We start from the raw sequence: 17,424 nt of genomic DNA, 5'->3' as shown, positions 1-17,424 counted from the left end.
ATATATAAATTATGGTAAACAAATATATATGTGTGTGAGTCTGACAAATTATTTAATATTATTAATTTAAAATTTTAATTTAATAAAATTAAAATACAATACAATTAAAATTTTTATATAAATCTTATTAATATTTACAAAGCAATCTAAACTTGAACTGAACATGTAATTGAGATTTACCAAATAGTTTGGATTTGAACCCGCCCAAACTCAAATTAAACTAATGGAGCGGGTCCATTGGGTCCGGGTTTCAACTTTTGAATCCATTTAAAGCACAGTATATAAGTTGGCCCGACCCCAACCCCAACCCGAAAACAAGGTTTGAAATGGAGCGGGTCAATGGGATACAACTTGAAGTTAATTGGAGCGCCACGCATCGGACAAGCAGCTGAGCTGAAGAAGAATTGGAGCTTTGCATTTGTTTGGTGACGATGATGAGGGGCTGGAGAAGCGCTTCTCTTTCTTCTTCTTCAACACTCGGAATTTGGTAACCACAAATCTGCCTGTTCTTTTCCCTTCTTGTTGTTGAATTCTTTTGCTGTTTTAAATAAGGAAAGGGCTCTCTTTTATTTCCACAACTCTCATTTCTCCACTACCCATTGCAAGAAATCCCAGTATGTGTTTCATAAAATTGATGATGCCTTAAACAAGTTTGATCAGATGGTCGATATGCATCCACGTCCTTCTGTTGTGGAATTTAGTCGATTAGTAGGGGCCATTGTTAGAATGAAGCATTACCCTACTGCCGTTTCTCTCATTAGACAAATGGAATTACTAGGAATTCATCCTAATGTATATACTCTCAACATCTCGCTTAATTGTTTTTGCTGCATGCATCGAATGGATTCCGCGTTTTCTGTTGCAGGGAAAATGTTGAAGTTAGGTCTTCAGCCAACTATCGTAACATTCTCCACTTTGATCAATGGACTCTGCATTGCAGGTGAAGTAGCTCAAGCTGTGGGGTTGTTTGATGACATGGTAAGGGAAGGATATAAGCCTAATTTAATCACTTATAATACCATAGTGAATGGTCTTTGTAAAATAAGTGACACTAATGGGGCTATTAGAATGCTAAAGATTATGGAAGAAAGACGTTGTGCACCTCATATTGTAACGTGCAACACCATCATTGACAGCCTTTGTAAAGACAAGCATGCAACTGAGGCTTTGAAGCTTTTCTCGGAAATGTGAGGTAAAGGCATTCCACCAACTGTTGTCACTTATACTTCCTTAATACATTCAATGTGTACTTCATGTCAGTGGAAGGAGGTTACAAGATTATTGAATGAAATGGTGGCCAACAATTGCAAACCAAATGTCATCACATATAACATTTTGGTTGATGCGCTTTGTAAAGAGGGTAGGGCTTTTGAAGCTCAAGATATTGTTGAAGGAATGATTCAAAAAGGTGTTGAGCCTGATATAGTTACATATAATTCATTGATGGATGGATACTGTTTGCAAGGTGAAATGGATGAGGCTAGAAAACTTCTGAATTTTCTGGTTAGTAGTGGTTGTGCTCCGAATGCTGTTACCTACAACATTGTGATCAATGGATATTGTAAAGCTAGAAGGATAAATGAGGCAGTGGAAGTTTTTCGTGAAATGACTCAAAATGGATCAATCCTTGACTCTGTTACTTACAAAACTCTTATTAGTGGCATGTCATTGATAGGGACACTTTTGGCTGCACAAGAACTTTTCAAAGAGAGTGCTCATGGCGTGGTACCAAACATGTTGACTTACTCTGCCTGGCTAGATGGCTTATGCAAGCATGGTCATATTAATGATGCATTGGGACTTTTTCATGTAATGCAGAACAGTGGATTGTAACCTGACATTGTCCACTATAGTATCTTAATTGCTGGCTTGTGTCAAGTTGGGCAACTTAAAGTTGCAAGAAAATTATTTTGTGCACTCACAGTCAAGGGATTACACCCTAATGTCTACACTTACAATATAATGATCAAATGGCTTTGTAAGGAAGGGCTACCAAATGAAGCACATGAGTTGCTCAGGAAAATGGAGGTGGATGGTTGCATGCCTAATAGTTGCTCTTATAATACAATGATCAAAGGATTTCTTGAAAACAATGATGTATCTAGGGCAGCAGAAATTCTACATGAAATGGTTCACAAAGGATTTTCTGCAGATGTGTCCACAGCAGCCATGGTAGTGGATCTATTGATTAGTGATTCAACTGGTGAATCTTTTTGTGCACTAGTTCAGAAATCGTGAAGGCTATCAAAATGTTAATATGAGTTATTTCTTCTCAGCCAACATCAGTGCAATAAATGCAAATAAGTTTTATAACCTGTAAGCTGTGACCGATTCTAATCCTTTTAAATTGAGGAAGAAGGCAGAATTTTACTCATTGATTATGCATTGTGCAGCCTGCAGGTACTCTATTAAATTGAGGAAGAAGGCTGATTTGGCATTATGCAGTCTGCAGTGAAGCTGTACATCTCTGTCCGAAGCAGGTATTATGGCTCTTGCTGTAAGTGTTTTGTTATATCATCTGCAAAGAATGCAATGCAAGCATGAAAGACATAAAGCCAGATTTGAGATATTTGAATCTGCGAGTGTTTGTTATGCATCTGGATAATTCACCAAGTTAATTCTACTATAGCCTTCTTGAGGCTCAAATCAAAAGTCTTTTCTTGCAAATCCAACAAGCTTATAGTGGCCTAAAGGTACTTTATAAGTGCATCAATAGCCATTCTTCCTGAGTCTGTTGTACTGTTTTACATGCATTTACTGATTTTCAGAATTTGGGTTGCATGGTAGAATTTATCAACCAGAGTTTGCAATTAGTTGAGTATGATTTAATCTTAAGGTTTAGGAGAGTTTGCAATTAGTTGGGCAAAAATGGCATGCTTGAAATCTGGTGTTTTCCTCACGTACCTTAAAAAGGAAGTAAGAAAAAGGAGGGTTACAGATCACAGAGAGAAGGATGAGATGTATTTATGTAACTGCATTATGCACGCGCACACTCATACACACTTTAACCTTCCATCCTTGTTGCTTTCATACTAACCATATATGTACTTATATTAACCGGTGTCCTGTATGCACTTAAACATTTGACTCATTAGTTGGTGTATAACCCCCTTTTTAAAGAGTAAGGTTCGAATCCCTTCTCCCTCAATGCATTCCTTTGAACCTAATTTAATAAATAATTTTTTTGTTACAACAAAAAAGAAAAACAAATAAAGGAAAGGAGTTAACTTTCTTTGCATCTTCATACACACTCTTTGTCTCGTCATGCCCTTCCTTAACCGTGTCACTTCTGATGAACAACACTGACGACGATTACAGAAATGCTACAAAAAAAAATTATTGGAAAGATTGAATTCAAATAGTTAAAACAAGTATAGATAATATGGGGAAATAATATGAAAATCTTAAAGAGTAAAAATTTTCAACATTAGTAAGTATTTTATGGCTTCCTCTTTTAGTTGGAAGGGTCGAGTTTCTAGACCTGCAACGACAGCTACAATATTCTTGACAAATATAGGAAATAAATTTGATTATCAATTGCACCAGCTTAAATTCAGTTGTGCCATAGAAAAAATGAGGCACTCCTAAGCACAGTCATTATCTAATGTCTTTAATCCTTCAAATAAATGAGCAAGAGAATAAGCAATTAACAGGGAAAGTTAAGCTCAATCTGAAAGCTGTTCCAGATTTTTAATTGAACATGGTTAATATATTCTATAATCAGTATCTATCGGTATGACAATATAAAAACTGATAATTACAATGATGGGTTCAAATAATGAATGAGGATTTTGTAGGATGATGAGTTTCACAAGGTTGTTCTCAGGAACTGTATCACAAAATAGAGGACTGCCAGAAACAAAGCAATTTGGTACACATCTCTTTGGAATCCATCGTCCCTTTGAAAGAACTGATATCAGAAAATGATGATGCAGCATGTTAATAAGAAGGTAAGAGAATGAACATATTCATGACTAAATGCTCAAATATCTTAAAATTGGAAACATTTATCTAAATTGCAATCAAGAATCTGTCAAAAGACCTTTTGCACCCGCTGGACAAGGTTACTATCTTATATACTATATATGTAAAAGATAGAGAGAAAAGTTCTACACAGTTGAATGCAGCTTAATGTAACGAATACATCTCATTATAATTTTTTTTTCATTTGTAAAGACAAATCAAGATGGAAGCTGTAGGTACATTTACTGCAAGAACTCACCTTAGTTGGATCACCAGAAGGGTCGGGATAAACCTCCAAGTTCTCTTGCTTAGAAGAAAAACGAGTTGACAAGTCCTTGGCTCCATCTGCCAAGTCCTTCCCTGCCTCAATTGTAGCAAAGAGACGACGAGATGTCCAGAAAAATGCCTGAGCAATGACTGATGAAGAGGATAAATCCCAAAACTCTTCATGCTCAATCACCTGGCCACTAATCTGGTTCAATGTGAATTGTGAATTGACTCTTATAATCAGATCTCCGCCTATGCTAGCAAGAAAAGATTTAGGCTTTCCTTGTATTGTCCATTTGATGCTGAGTACACTGGTTGATAGCATCACCATTTCTTGCACTTTCTGTAGTAATAGGACAACAACGGTAAAAAAAATGGATGAAATCAGTGCAAATAACATAGTTACTGATGGTATGTTAGGATAAAACAGCTCAAAAGCATAAAAAGGAATAAATAAGCAACCAACAGAATTAAACTTCAGACTCGCTCCTAGACAATGATCAACTTGAAGTTGAAGGCAGTCTGTATGCTATAAATGCATCAAGCAAAGCTATCAAACTACAAGTCACTGCATTAACGCAAAAAGTACAGCCACAAAGTTATGAGAAAAAGAGAGAGGCAGTGCTGCAGTGTACAGGTGGTCATGCTATGACACTATGAAAACTCACTAATTCTATCAAGGATTAAAACAAATAAGTAAATATAAACCTTACCACAGAGGGGTTTTCTACAGCACCAGTTATCCAAAGTGGTCTCTTGTACTTCTTACGACCGGTAAAACTTCTAACTGGATCCTGCATTACAATTGTCATATAAACTTAGATATTATTGGCCTCACTATTAACATATTGACAAGAAACACTATTTCATATCTCATTGCTTTAGCACTCAAGGTCTTTTTCTTTTTTTCAGAAAGTAAGGTCGATTTTTTTCTGATTGGGTAAGGCCAGATCCCAAAGTAGACTTTATGGAAATTTTAAGCACATAATGATTCCCAAATAACCATAGCTATGACCAATTACTATGCTTCTTCTTAAGTTTCAAAGATAAGCCATAATCGTGTTTACATAAACGCTAAAAGAAACTCAATAGACAACAGATGAAAGAGATAAGTGATGGCAAAGAGGGGGATTTTCATTGAATATTCAAGAAGTGTTTCAATGACAAGGAGAATAAAAGAGCATTAATCACTTTTTGGTTAAACCTTTATCCCCATCCGCCTCTCTTTCAGAAAGAAAGTTAAAAAAGTTTTGAACCAAATGTAAGTCCTGATCTTCCAAAGAGAAAAGAAACCAAAAAAAAGGTCCTGCAGCTCATGATAGTTGGGATTAAGTATTCCATTCAGAAAAAGGAGCAGATGTAGTAAAACGTATAAGTTAGAATCTTCAGAAGATCCAGTTATGCGGTGAATTCTGCAAAAAGGTCACATAAGCACCTTGTATTTGACAGATACTGCATATGTTCCTAGTGCACGATTGCCTTCTCGGACCTCTAGAATATCACGTACAAGTTGTCTTGCTGTTGATTCCACCAAGGGGCTACTAATGCATTCAAACTCGTCACAAAGCTCACCAAAGTCCATCCCATCAACTATCTTATCACCTTCTGTTCTCTCAATTGTAGGATCAGCAGATACTTCAGTCCTGCTTGATTTATTCGTAACTGCAAGACATCAGAATCAATCCGGTCATGTTTTATTACATAAAAACAGCTTAAATTGCAGATAAGACATTGACATAAGGCGTTTCTTGTGACAAGAACCTTAAAGAATCATTTTTAGTGTATGAGAATATTAGGTTTAGCAATATTGCAACTATTGCTCCCTGAATTCATACGTCAAAGTCCCAATGGACAGGGGTTGGATAAGTATGGTAATCAATGCTTAGATCTTATTCGCAGAATATTTTTGTTTAAAGCAAGTTAGATTTTACAGTAACCTATGACTGAATGAATAAACAAGAAGATGAAAAAGAAAATAGAAGGTAAACGTAAAAGAAAGTCCCAATTGGAAACTCCCTGACATCTTGGGTGGCTGAGAAAAGATACTGTTTTTCTCAAATGAATGGCTGCAAGTGAGTTGGATAAGCCTGTGGTACCAGTAAAGCATACATATTTTGAAATTAAGATCATAAGCTCAGATATGAAGGGCAAGAGAAGAGTTTCCAATCCGGGAAAGGTAAGATATTTTACAAACTTGAGCACCAAAAGATTGTGGGCTTAATCTTTAGGTTAATCAATATAAATAAGGTTTGACAGTAAAACAAAGATAGAAGAGCAGGGTCCAAGCACAAAGGATGAAAATGTTTCCTACAGTAGGACAAAGGAATTTGTACAAGGAAATCCTGTTAAGCCTTAGTTTCACTTCAAGTGGACCCACTCATCCATCTGCTTTCTCTAAGCATACCAATCAATTTACCAACTCCTAAAAGGGTAAGAATTTCATTTATATTTAATGAAAAACATACTGAAAGGCCAGGCTTATTATTGATTAACTATGATCCTCAATCAACATTGATCACATAATATGGCAATCGACAAGTCTTCTGCCAGCCAATCTGTGATTGAAGCTCCTCCAGACTCTGACATAAATAATGCTTATTTCCACAATCTGACGGACCACAAGTAAGCTTCCTTAGTACAAGCATGTCCTGGCTATTTTACTAGGAAATCAACTATCAGCCACCAAGTTTTGCTATGCCTTGTAAAAGCCCAAAATTTGGTAGCCATGCAATGTGCATTGCTATTACATTTAGAGATGAAATAGAACAGGTTGCAGAATAACCTAAAAGCCAGTGTTTCAAGCATAGCATTTTTAAAATATCCATTATGCAGTGCAAGGAACTGTCTCCAGCAGACACAGAATATACATTAACTCATCACACTACTAAAGAATTCTGCACAACACAGCGCATCCTGGATTAAAAATCAAACAAGCAATGGTCCTAAACTAACATTGATCAAAATCCAAGCAATGGTCTAATCCACCTAGTGTCAATCGGTTGTGTAAGAACAAAGATCTTAGGAAACATATGAATTTGAAAAATTTATTGTTGTTTTCATCACAAATCCATGATGTCTACCTGCAAAAATGATTTTTTTCATTATGCCAATTCTGCATTATTGAATCTATGTTAACTGAATATAGTTAGACATGTCTATAGACTTGTACATATCTATAAATGGCTTAAACTCACTTAAAGACATGAAGGGTGTGTGCATATCGTCAAGTTTTGTAGACAATTCAACTTAAAAAACCAATTAGACATAGGCAAACTTACTGCATCCACTACATATTGTAGAGGGTCCTTTTGGTTAAAGAGAGAGGATGTGTTGCAACTAGTGAATCGAGATGTGCTAAAGGCGACAAAGAGGAAGACTGGAGCAATCCTTGAAGCGTAAGTGCTTTGGGTGGCAGGTGGCGATGGATGAGAAAAGGTGGAAGAAGCGGCGGATAACGGCGAATGAGAAAGGCTGAAGAGAAAGAATGCTTGGAGGAATTTAGAGAGAGAGCTTTTCAGAGTAATATCTGCTAGGTGTTTCCCCTCCTCGAAAGATCTCTTTCTTATCTTCAAGTTCTCATATTTATACTGAGTAGAAACGCTTTCTTAGGAGTTGTTTAGGAGAGCACGTTCAATCATGGGAGAACGTACTTGTCATGAAAAACCAGTTGAAGAACGGTTTACAGAATATTAAAGAATAATCACGTAATAGGTAGTGGGCGTAAGTTCTAGATAAATGGAGCAATAGCATTTGATAGTGTGTCATACGTATTTTTAAGGAGTAAGGAAAGAGAAAGGGGTAAAGCACATCTACTTCAAAGAAATATTAAGAGGAAGTCCTCTTAACTATCTCCATATCCGAGCCATCAAGCCAAACTCTCTAAAACATTCCAAACGTGAAGGTAACTCATGAACCCTACCACTTATTCTGAGTTACTTTCACTTCCCCGTACAAATAGTTATTCTATGCTTGTTCTTGTGTGCTTCTGTGCTTGTAGTGCTCTTTGGGCGCTTCTGTGCTTGGAATGCCCTGGACGCTTCTGTGCTTGGAACGCTCCTGAGCGCTTCTACGCTTGGAACACCTTTTGGCGTTTTTGCGCTTGGAACGCCCCTTGGCGCTTCCACACTTGGAACTCCCTGGGCGCTTCCACGCTTGGAACTCCTTGGGCAGTTCCATGCTTGGAACACCCTTGGTGCTTCCGCGCATGGAACACCTTTGAGCACTTCTGCACTTAGAACTCTCTTGGTGCTTCTGCGCTTGAAACACCCTTAAATGTAATTTTCTTGTAAAGAGTACTTTAAATAATAATTAATCAAAGTTGAGCATCTACGCATATCAATTACTTCCAAAGCAAATGAATACCACAGAGTACTCGATATTCCAATGGGCAACCGCACCTCTCTCGGAAAGAAAAGGTTATAATCTAGATCTTTCACAGCTTTATAAATCTGCATCCGAGTTGCAAATTCAAGTGGCAATAACCCTTCAGTGGTTATTTATCAATATCATTCAACTGTTTCTATTCTTCTTATTTCCCTTTTAGTAGTTCTTTTCTTTCATTCTGATGACATTAGCAGTAAACAGAAAACAAAGAAAACAAGCCGATAGAAAGAGCAAATGTCAAAACACGGTACCTCTGAGAAGAAAAGGGTGGTGTTGGTGATGGTGAGAGTGAGATTGAGAGGGGTGTGCGCGGCCTTTAAGTTGCTTGGAAGAGAAAAGGCATTTGCCATTGCTGATGCTGCGGTGAATCCAGGCAGAGGCAGACACAGTGGCCGCCAGAGCAGAGGAAACGGAAGCACCACTCATGTTTCTCTCTTTCCATTCTGTAGCAAAGCCCGTGGCCTTGCCTTCTTCAATATTTGTTTTACACTGTCTGTCTCTTGGCCTTTGTTTTTGTGACTTCAGTTTTTTCGTTTTAGTTTCTTCGGATAAGGTTTGTGAATGTGATGATATTTTCTGTTCCTTTTTTTGTCGTTTTGAGTTCAGCCACGTCCACTTGTTTCTTGTGGTCGTTAAGTCTGAGTAGGACCTATTCCGATTCTACAGGTTTCTAGAGTTGCCAACCAGACCTTGAATTTTTACTCGGAAGGATTTACTGGGTCTTGGGTTAGATAACAAAACATTACTCCCTTTGGAGCTCGAGGCAGAATCTCTCATTTTTTAACTCCAGGATGAAATAATTCTGAGTGATGAAGGAGGACTCAAACTGATAATGAACAATCAAACAGCTACCAGAATGCAAGAGCTACATAGCTAGCGGCACAACCTTGGGTCTTGATAATGAATAATCAACTAAGATGCAGGACAAGTTTCCAGCACAACCTGGGAACAGGATTGATTATAGTTGCCTGTATGGTCTGGAATTGGATTCCAAAGTGGCTTCATCTTGCAGGGAACCCAACCAAAAACTTGAAATTGTAGCCAGCCTTTATTTTCCTACCTACAGCATTTGGAATCCTCCAATCAAGTGAACAACCAATTGGACACATAACACAGATATGTTCAAACATATGATACAATCAATGAAAGAAGAAACTAGGGCATTTTCATTCCAGAAAGGCATTCGTTTTTGCTCTCATTTTATTTCCACTTGATCATTAAACCAGAAATGCTTCATGCTTGTGTTGTTGGTGAGTATACTATCACTCACACATGGAAAAAAGCATATCTTTCTTTTGTTTCTTGGCTCCTATTTACTCTTTTTAATATTACTATATATTTCTCTTCTGTAGCTGTTGAAGGTTTTTTATTTTAATCTTTTTCTTGGTTAATATGTTTTATTAAAAAATATTATTAGGTTGGGATTAATTTCTCACTATGTAAATGGGTTCTCGTTAATATAGGGTTAGGGTATTTTATATTTTTTAAATTTAGTGAAATTTAAATTTTTGTCTCTTTTATCTCAACACAATCTTTATTATCTTAACCAACTTACTTTTTTCTGTAAATTAATACTTGTCATATTAATTTATATTAGTTGAAATTAATTAATATTAATGTTATATTAGTTAACCTAGATGTAAACTTAATTTTTGTCAATTTTATCAACTATTTATTTAAATAAATATTGACAATATATTATTTATCGGGGTATTCAAATAAAAAAATTTATTTTATATAAACGAGTATTTAACAGGTTCAGATAATTATCGTAGAGTTTTTAACTATTAAAATTTAATTTTAAATAATATTTTATAATTTTATGCAGATTTTAATTAAATTCAAATGTACTAAACTGTTTAAGGTTGGGCACCTCAAAGTGAAAAGTTTGAGTTAATTTTTCATATTCCTCTCTTTCTTTCTTTTTAAAAAAAAAAAATTCTTTTCATCGAACGACGTAGTTCTGGAGCAACGATATAAAAGTAAGCCTTAGGAAAACCTGCCCATCTTTATTAATTTTTTCTTTACAAATAAACGGTATCTTAATCTAATAATAAACCCTACTGTCTTTGTAAAACCCTTCTCCAAGACCCTCATCCACCGAACACCTGATCCCAAGTTTTTGGAAACAGTTTATTTTTATTTCTTTTTTTGAGATGGATATCGATGGCAAGGAAGATTCCATCGAAGAGCTTAAGGGACTCCGAATTACTCCCCTTGACGATGACGACGATGACGATGATGAAGAAATTGCTGTGGATGACGACGAAGACGACGATGAAGAAGAAGAAGCTGTAATTCTTGGGTTTGTAGAAAAGCCTCAACACAGTTGGTCAGTTCTCCGTCAACAGTTTCCAAGCAAAGCCGGAGGCGTCCCAGTAAACATTTTGTTGCTTTTTTTTAATTTTGTATTTGAATAAAAGATATATATTTTTGAGGAATTTTTATGATATTGTTAAGTTTTCATGTAGGCATGGTTGGATGCATATAATTTACCGTCAGGAATGTCTTGTGTTTGTGATATATGTGGACAACCCCTGCAATTTGTACTTCAGGTATTTTTTTTTTTTTTATAGTGTAATGTAGCCGAGTCCAGCTAGCACAGTAATACTGCATCAGAATCGAGTTCTAGTTTTAAACTCAAATCAAATTTGAATAAATATCACATTTTTTGTAATTTTAAATTACAAAAAATGCTAAAGCTTGATTAGAGGCTTATGGTCTGAGCCATTCATCTTGACTCATTACTTGAACTAGTTCTCATAAGTAGTTTGACACAGTGACAACCTGTAGTTATTTTCTTTTTATTTGAGTTATTATTTGCTTGAGAGAGAGAGAGAGAGAAAAGGGGTAGAGGCGAATTTGATTTTGCTGATTTCCATCTTGATTGAATTCCTAGGTTTATGCTCCATTAGTTGAAAAAGACTCGACCTTTCATCGAACATTATTTGTATTCATGTGTTTATCTATGAAATGTCTTCAACGAGATCAACACGAACAATGGAAGCGCCATCCAGAGAAGCAATCACGGAGGTATCTCAAATGATATCTGTTATATTCTGTTTTTTATTTTTACCCTCTGGATGTTAGTATTTTCAATATGCTTTTTTATGTGCCTGACTATGTGTTGTTTCCTCAAGTGTGAAGGTTTTCCGTTGCCAACTGCCTCGTGCTAATACTTTTTATTCAAATGAACCCCCTAAAGGCAACGCAACTGACAAACCTTTAACCCCTGGAGGTAGCTTGTATTCTTATTTTTACTGATGAGTTGTTAAATTCTATTACAAATATAATGACAATATTGGAGTTGATTTCAGTACCACATCTAGGTATGAGAATACAAGTAACTTTGTCCAGGCATAAGATCTAATAGTCTCGCCATTCACTTTTTAAAAAGCATTGCATCAGTTATTGTTATGATCTAATTTTCAAAAAAAAAAAGTTATTGTTATGATCTGCTTGATTGAAACGGTGCATTTTGCATTAAGTTCCTGCCTCTTGGTTTACATTATCTTAGGTAGGGCAATGGTGGAAATGATAAAAATGGAAAGACTAGTAAGTGAGAATGCATTTCCCTTCTTTTGTTAGGTGGAAGTAAAAGGAGAAGGGAATTTGCTTTCATCCAAATCCTTAAAATTCAGTTCATCCATAAATGGGAGGAAAGCAGAAGGAAACTCTCAGCCCTATGAATGGGTTTCAATGAATTGATTAAAAGAGGGAAACTTGTTAAATTGTTTATGCAAAGTTTCTTATGACCCATATTATTACTTCATGGGAAAACGAAATAACAAAGAGAAAGATTTTGCCATTATGAGAATAACTCTTTTCTTGAGTGCGTCTATATTGCAGTATGCTACCGCTATGAGTTCTCTTGCAGCTGGTTTCATGTGCTTTTCCTATTTATATTGCTGTTTTGTTTATGTAGTTAAATGCTGGTTTAAGTTCACATTGATGTTGATTTCACTTAGTTGACTTATTCATGTTTATGTGCTATAGACTTTCCTTGATCGGTATTGCATTTTTGCAATCACTTTGTTCTCAGGGTTAATATTAGCTTCTTTTTGTTTCACTACATATGACAAATCAAATTGTGTTAATTTGTTCCATTAGCAATTATAATGTTTTCTCTGTATGCATGTTTTAGCTCCACTTTGTAACTGGTGTGGCACCTGGAAAGGAGATAAATTCTGTAGTAGTTGCAAAATAGCACGATATTGCTCACAAAAGCACCAGGTAATTAGGGTTGTCAAGTGTTACTTATTTTCACTTGTGTGACAACTTCATACCTACCGTTTCTGTTTTCTTACTTTTCAGGCCATGCACTGGCACTCAGGTCATAAACTTGAATGTCAACAATTGAGACTTTCACCTCAGTCATCTGACTGCAATGCCTGTGATGGTGGAATTACTGAAATTAGAGCGCAAAAAGGTAAGAAAATTGATAGTGCCCCTGCAAGTATTGAGTTGGAATCAGCTGTGCATGTAAATTGGCATGTTAATGGCCAAGGCATTTAGTGCTTTTTTCTTCTAGGATTAACTGTTCCATGTATTGATGTTTTCATTTAGACATGTACATGTTTTTCGACTGCAGAGTCTGGACAAATGATGTTGAGGATCTTTCTGAATTCTTTCTTATTAAAGTTTTGCATTTTAAACAGTTGCTAGCAAGACTTTATGGCCAGAGTATGAGATAAAAAATGAGCATGAAAGTGATTATGATACAGAGATGTCTGGAGATGATGGACAGACTAATAATTCATTGGTATCTCGGAACAGAATCGATGACTCAATGAAGTCACTTATGGACAATTTTGAGGTATTGGTTCCTGTACTGTTGCAATGGTGTGTTGTGAATGCTTGCGCGAATATCTTAATTATTCATTTCTTCTGTTGCATAGGGAGATGCTGACAAAAAGAGTTGGGCTTCCTTCCAAGAGCGGATAGCAAATTCCCCTGAACAAGTTTTGAGGTGAGACGGCTTGCTACTGAAACTGGAAAACTTTTTTGGCTTCATGTGGACCATATAACAGTTTAATAGAAGCTATCACGATTCCTGGTACTACTTGTGACTCTGCAAGCGCTAAGGTCATTTAAAGTGGCCACATATAGCTTACATTACCTTCATTCAGAGAATGTCAATGTAAATGGAGGCAACATTACATGCCTGTCTGCATTAGGTTTACTTCTAATCATCATGTTTGAAATTGCAAAGAGATGAAGTTTAAAAAGGGCAAAATTGAAAAAATCAAACAAATAGAGGCTGCTGAAAATATTACTATTGGAAGTCATTTATTTCTTTTCTTCCTGCTTTGTTGCCATACATGCTAAGATGTACATATCAACAACTTGTTACTGAAATAGACTTGATACAAATTGTCATTCTCAGTTTTCTCTTTCTTTAGCTTTATCCTCTTGGTATTTGTATTGATTTAAAGCCCTTGGTTTAACTCACATACTTGATATCTCATTTTTGAATGGTATTGTTTCTTTCTTATATTAACAGGTATTGTAGGAGTGCTAGTTCTAAACCACTGTGGCCCATGTCAGGTGGTCGCCCATCTAAGGCTGATATTGCAAGATGCAGCTATTGTGGTGGTCTCCTATGTTTTGAATTTCAGGTACTTGGTAATCTTACCTTAGCAACCTTTTCTTCTCATAGAAGCCCAACCATCTATCATCGAGTTTTAAAAAGGAGAGAAAAAGTAAAGAATTAATGATCTTCAACAATCAGTCCATGGAAGGTTTCTTTTCACACATTTAATTTCATATTGTATTTCATTCCTCCCTGAAATCTCAACTTTCCAACTAAAAACAAAATCTCTATTCTGAGTTCTACTGCAGCTGTTCGTTGAAGTTTTTCTTTAACTTTGTTTTTCAGATCTTGCCTCAGTTGCTTTATTACTTTGGTGTGAAGGATGAAGATCATTCTCTTGACTGGGCAACTATCGTGGTGTATACATGTGAAGCCTCTTGTGAAGGTATTGGTTACAAAGAGGAATTTGCTTGGGTACAACTAAGTCCATCAACTAATTTCCCTTGATTATTTGTCTTGTTCCTTTTCTTTTCTTTCTATTTTCTTGTTTTCCTCTTTATAAGGTTGGGGTTTGGGTTATGTTGAGGGAAAAGTTTTAACTAGTTTTCTTATCATGAGAGAAATTATGCTTTTTTTAGCTTGAATTTCTGTCTTGAGGCATTTTATTTTCGTTCTTTTAAGATGTGTAATTGGTGTTCCAAACAGTATTCTCCCTTTATTGGGAGACAAGATTTTGCATGTTTCTTTGGATAAATCATAGGGAATGTAGAGAATATTGAAATAGTCCAAGGAGCCCCATTGGATTTTATCTTCACTTGTTCACTGATATTAAGGGAGACACCATATAATTGAAGTTTAGTCCTGATTGCACAAAAATTGATGGTAAGTTGGCCAAAGCCAAATTGTGTGGTATATATGATTTTTAGATTAAAGAATACAATATCTTCAAAGTTGTGTGTCTTGTGTATTTTCCCTTGTGTAGTGTTTTAAGCACTTTGTGTATATCTTGGTTGAAATAAACCACTCTTTATTTTTTAAATGTACCAAAAAAGTTTGATAAGTATATTCAGGATGCATAATAAGTTTGGTTATCATGCCACCAAACCAAAATTCTCCCTTCTAAATCCCTTAAAGACTGGTTAAGGAAAGATGCACTTGTAATATCCTTGAAACATATGTACTATTGGAGTTTATTCAACAGGATAATGTGACTGTGTTCCCTAAATTTTTGATACATATGATTTTAGATAATAAAATGAGAGAAAGTTATGTCTCATTGAATAAACCTCAATCTTTCTCAGGAATTGACTATAGCTGCCTGTATGGTTTGGGATTGGAGTCCCAAGTGGCTTCATCTAGCAGGGAACCCATTCTGCCTCAGAGTTGAGGCAACACACCAAACTTGAAACTGTGGCCAGGCTTTATTTTCCCCGACTAAAACATTGCTGGTACAGACAGAATTATAACTGCAATTTTGATCTTCGGTTGATTAAAAGATTGATGGGTGATTTTCATGTCAGTATGAATAAAACAGAGCACTTTCATGTCAATGTAAAGTGTCATAAATCATCCTTAACAACTGTTGAAAATAAAACTGTATGGCGGACAATAAAATGTTCATATGGAATCATGAGGCAAGAATGGTTAAGAGGGCATACAGTCTCCAAATTAAAAGAGTTTTTCCCCTATTTCTTCGTTCTCATTGAAATGAAATTCTTGACCGATAGAAATATCGCTCAATTGCACATCAATGCTCATAGATACAAGGGTATAAATTGCAATCTCCACCTATAATTATCAAACAGGCATCTCCCACTAAGAAGTAATAAAAAATCCGTTTGTTCTTTTTGCTGTGACAATCAAATTATATACTATTACTATACATTCCGAAAAAATTAGACCTTCTTTAAAGAAATTAAGTACGCTCTTTAAAGAACGGGATTAGAAATTGAACTTCTGATTTTGCTACCTCATCACATGCTTGAAATTAGTTAATTGAATCAATCTGATAACAATACTACATAAAATAAATCATGCTATACTAAATTAAGTTGTAATTTCGATATTAAAGAAGGTAGAATCAGTTTAAGAAATAAATCCAAAGTAGTTGATAATCAATGGTAATAACATTCTATTCATTTCAACTCATAGAAAAAATCTTTACAACTTGAAAGAAGAAAAGAAAAAAAAATCAATTCTAGATAAAAGAGCAAAAATAAAATTATTTCGATTGAATCTAGTCGAGTAAGTTCAGTAAATAATAAGAATTCATCGTGGCCAATGCCTCATCTATGTCAGCAATCGGATCATTGTCGTTCATTCCCAGTAACTGCTCCATCTCCTTGAAAGGGTAATCAGCAATCTGATTGTCGTGGTTGATCTCCAAAAGCTGGTCCGCTTCCTTAAAAGGGTCATCATCTATTGATATTTCCTTCTCATGTGCATACAGTAGTTGATCAACTTCATAACTTCGTAGGTTTCCGTTATTAAAAACGGTGGATGACTGAGTTTGAATCTGATTGTCGTCGTTGATCTCCAATAGCTGATCCACCTCTTTAAAAGGGTCATCATCTAGTACCTGATCAACTTCATAACTTGGTAGATTTCCATCATTGAAAACAGTAGATGACTGAATCTGAGACTGATATTCGTCTTGATGATCATGATTCTCATCTGAATGCGGCAACAATAATTTTCCGAACAACTCTTTCTCCCAAATAGAATCAGAATATTCATCATGTGGAGAACCAGAGGTGTCTTTGATCTTGCAGATAACCCATTCTTGGAACGTGTCCCCGGGAAGACGATATTCATGCATTAACCACCTAGTTTTGGTGGCATCCTTTCGACTTTTTTTTGCATCCTCGAACTCGAAAAAGTTAAGGGTTCTGACGAACCCTATTTCCTTTCGCTGCTCATCAAGTATAGGCTTCTCAGCGGTTGAAGATCTCCAATATCCACCACTGTCTCCAACTCCTAGCTTTTCGTCGTAATGATGACTTTCAAGAATCCTTCTAGGTCGTTTTCCATTTGCGTTCTTCTTGGAAATCCTCTGACGGTGGGTGAAGATGAATCGCTGGTTGCTTTTCAAGAAGGGAAGACCATTCCCGTTGTTCACGTCAAAAAAGACACTTGGTTTGGTGGAATAGATGTCTGCAAAACCAATCACGTACTGCAAATCACCTAAACTGCTCATTGATTCACCAGAAATCAACATGGGGAGATAGTGGGAAACGATGTCTCGATCAGAAGGATCAAAAACCACGCCTAGGGAATAC

The 17,424-nt window shown here is 36.0% G+C and overlaps 2 protein-coding genes and 1 pseudogene across 4 annotated transcripts; 2 read left to right on the top strand and 1 right to left on the bottom strand.

The window, feature by feature from the left end:
* The first annotated feature begins 485 nt into the window (after nt 1–485).
* LOC18599309 (uncharacterized) lies at nt 486–2,713 on the top strand (annotated as a pseudogene).
* A 145-nt stretch (nt 2,714–2,858) lies between these two features.
* LOC18599306 (transmembrane protein, putative (DUF2358)) lies at nt 2,859–9,147 on the bottom strand. Of its 2 annotated transcripts, none has more exons than XM_088807003.1 (5): nt 8,865–9,147; nt 5,666–5,892; nt 4,944–5,024; nt 4,223–4,573; nt 2,859–3,323 (listed from the first exon to the last, which is right to left on the bottom strand). In XM_088807003.1, the coding sequence occupies exons 1-5, from the start codon at nt 9,037–9,039 to the stop codon at nt 3,054–3,056; spliced, it is 1,104 nt and encodes a 367-aa protein (XP_088663129.1). In that variant the 5' UTR covers nt 9,040–9,147; the 3' UTR covers nt 2,859–3,053. The 2 variants fall into 2 exon arrangements, with proteins under 2 accessions (XP_088663129.1, XP_007029284.3); XM_007029222.3 differs by lacking the exon at nt 2,859–3,323 and adding an exon at nt 3,660–3,910 and having other exon boundaries at nt 8,865–9,139.
* Nucleotides 9,148–10,633: 1,486 nt separating this feature from the next.
* LOC18599305 (zinc finger (MYND type) family protein / programmed cell death 2 C-terminal domain-containing protein) lies at nt 10,634–15,859 on the top strand. 2 transcript variants are annotated; one of them, XM_018121545.2, is made up of 11 exons: nt 10,634–10,991; nt 11,085–11,168; nt 11,513–11,646; nt 11,754–11,851; nt 12,758–12,846; nt 12,928–13,042; nt 13,272–13,429; nt 13,512–13,582; nt 14,117–14,231; nt 14,492–14,591; nt 15,448–15,859. In XM_018121545.2, exons 1-11 carry the CDS (start codon nt 10,770–10,772, stop codon nt 15,531–15,533), a joined length of 1,272 nt encoding a protein of 423 aa, XP_017977034.2. In that variant the 5' UTR covers nt 10,634–10,769; the 3' UTR covers nt 15,534–15,859. The 2 variants fall into 2 exon arrangements, with proteins under 2 accessions (XP_017977034.2, XP_017977035.2); XM_018121546.2 differs by lacking the exon at nt 15,448–15,859 and having other exon boundaries at nt 10,635–10,991; nt 14,492–14,929.
* Nucleotides 15,860–17,424: the final 1,565 nt, after the last annotated feature.

The sequence above is a fragment of the Theobroma cacao genome, chromosome 5 (assembly GCF_053813885.1).
Source record: "Theobroma cacao isolate CCN51 chromosome 5, ASM5381388v1, whole genome shotgun sequence".
Taxonomy (NCBI): domain Eukaryota; kingdom Viridiplantae; phylum Streptophyta; class Magnoliopsida; order Malvales; family Malvaceae; genus Theobroma; species Theobroma cacao.
The sequence above is the reverse complement of the archived record's forward strand: the minus strand, read 5'-3'. Positions and strand labels throughout refer to the sequence as shown.

What these genes read in the sequence shown, in the direction of transcription:
- LOC18599306 (XM_088807003.1), bottom strand. Translation starts at nt 9,039, where the DNA reads ATGAGTGGTGCTTCCGTTTCCTCTGCTCTGGCGGCCACTGTGTCTGCC. An exon ending in CAGTATCTGTCAAATACAAG is followed by an intron (nt 5,025 to 5,665) that starts GTGCTTATGTGA and finishes ATTGTAATGCAG; the next exon opens with GATCCAGTTAGAAGTTTTAC. An exon ending in CTTCTGGTGATCCAACTAAG is followed by an intron (nt 3,324 to 4,222) that starts GTGAGTTCTTGC and finishes TTTTTTTTGTAG; the next exon opens with CATTTCTGTAATCGTCGTCA.
- LOC18599305 (XM_018121545.2), top strand. Translation starts at nt 10,770, where the DNA reads ATGGATATCGATGGCAAGGAAGATTCCATCGAAGAGCTTAAGGGACTC. An exon ending in CAAACCTTTAACCCCTGGAG is followed by an intron (nt 11,852 to 12,757) that starts GTAGCTTGTATT and finishes TGCATGTTTTAG; the next exon opens with CTCCACTTTGTAACTGGTGT. An exon ending in ATTGCTCACAAAAGCACCAG is followed by an intron (nt 12,847 to 12,927) that starts GTAATTAGGGTT and finishes CTTACTTTTCAG; the next exon opens with GCCATGCACTGGCACTCAGG.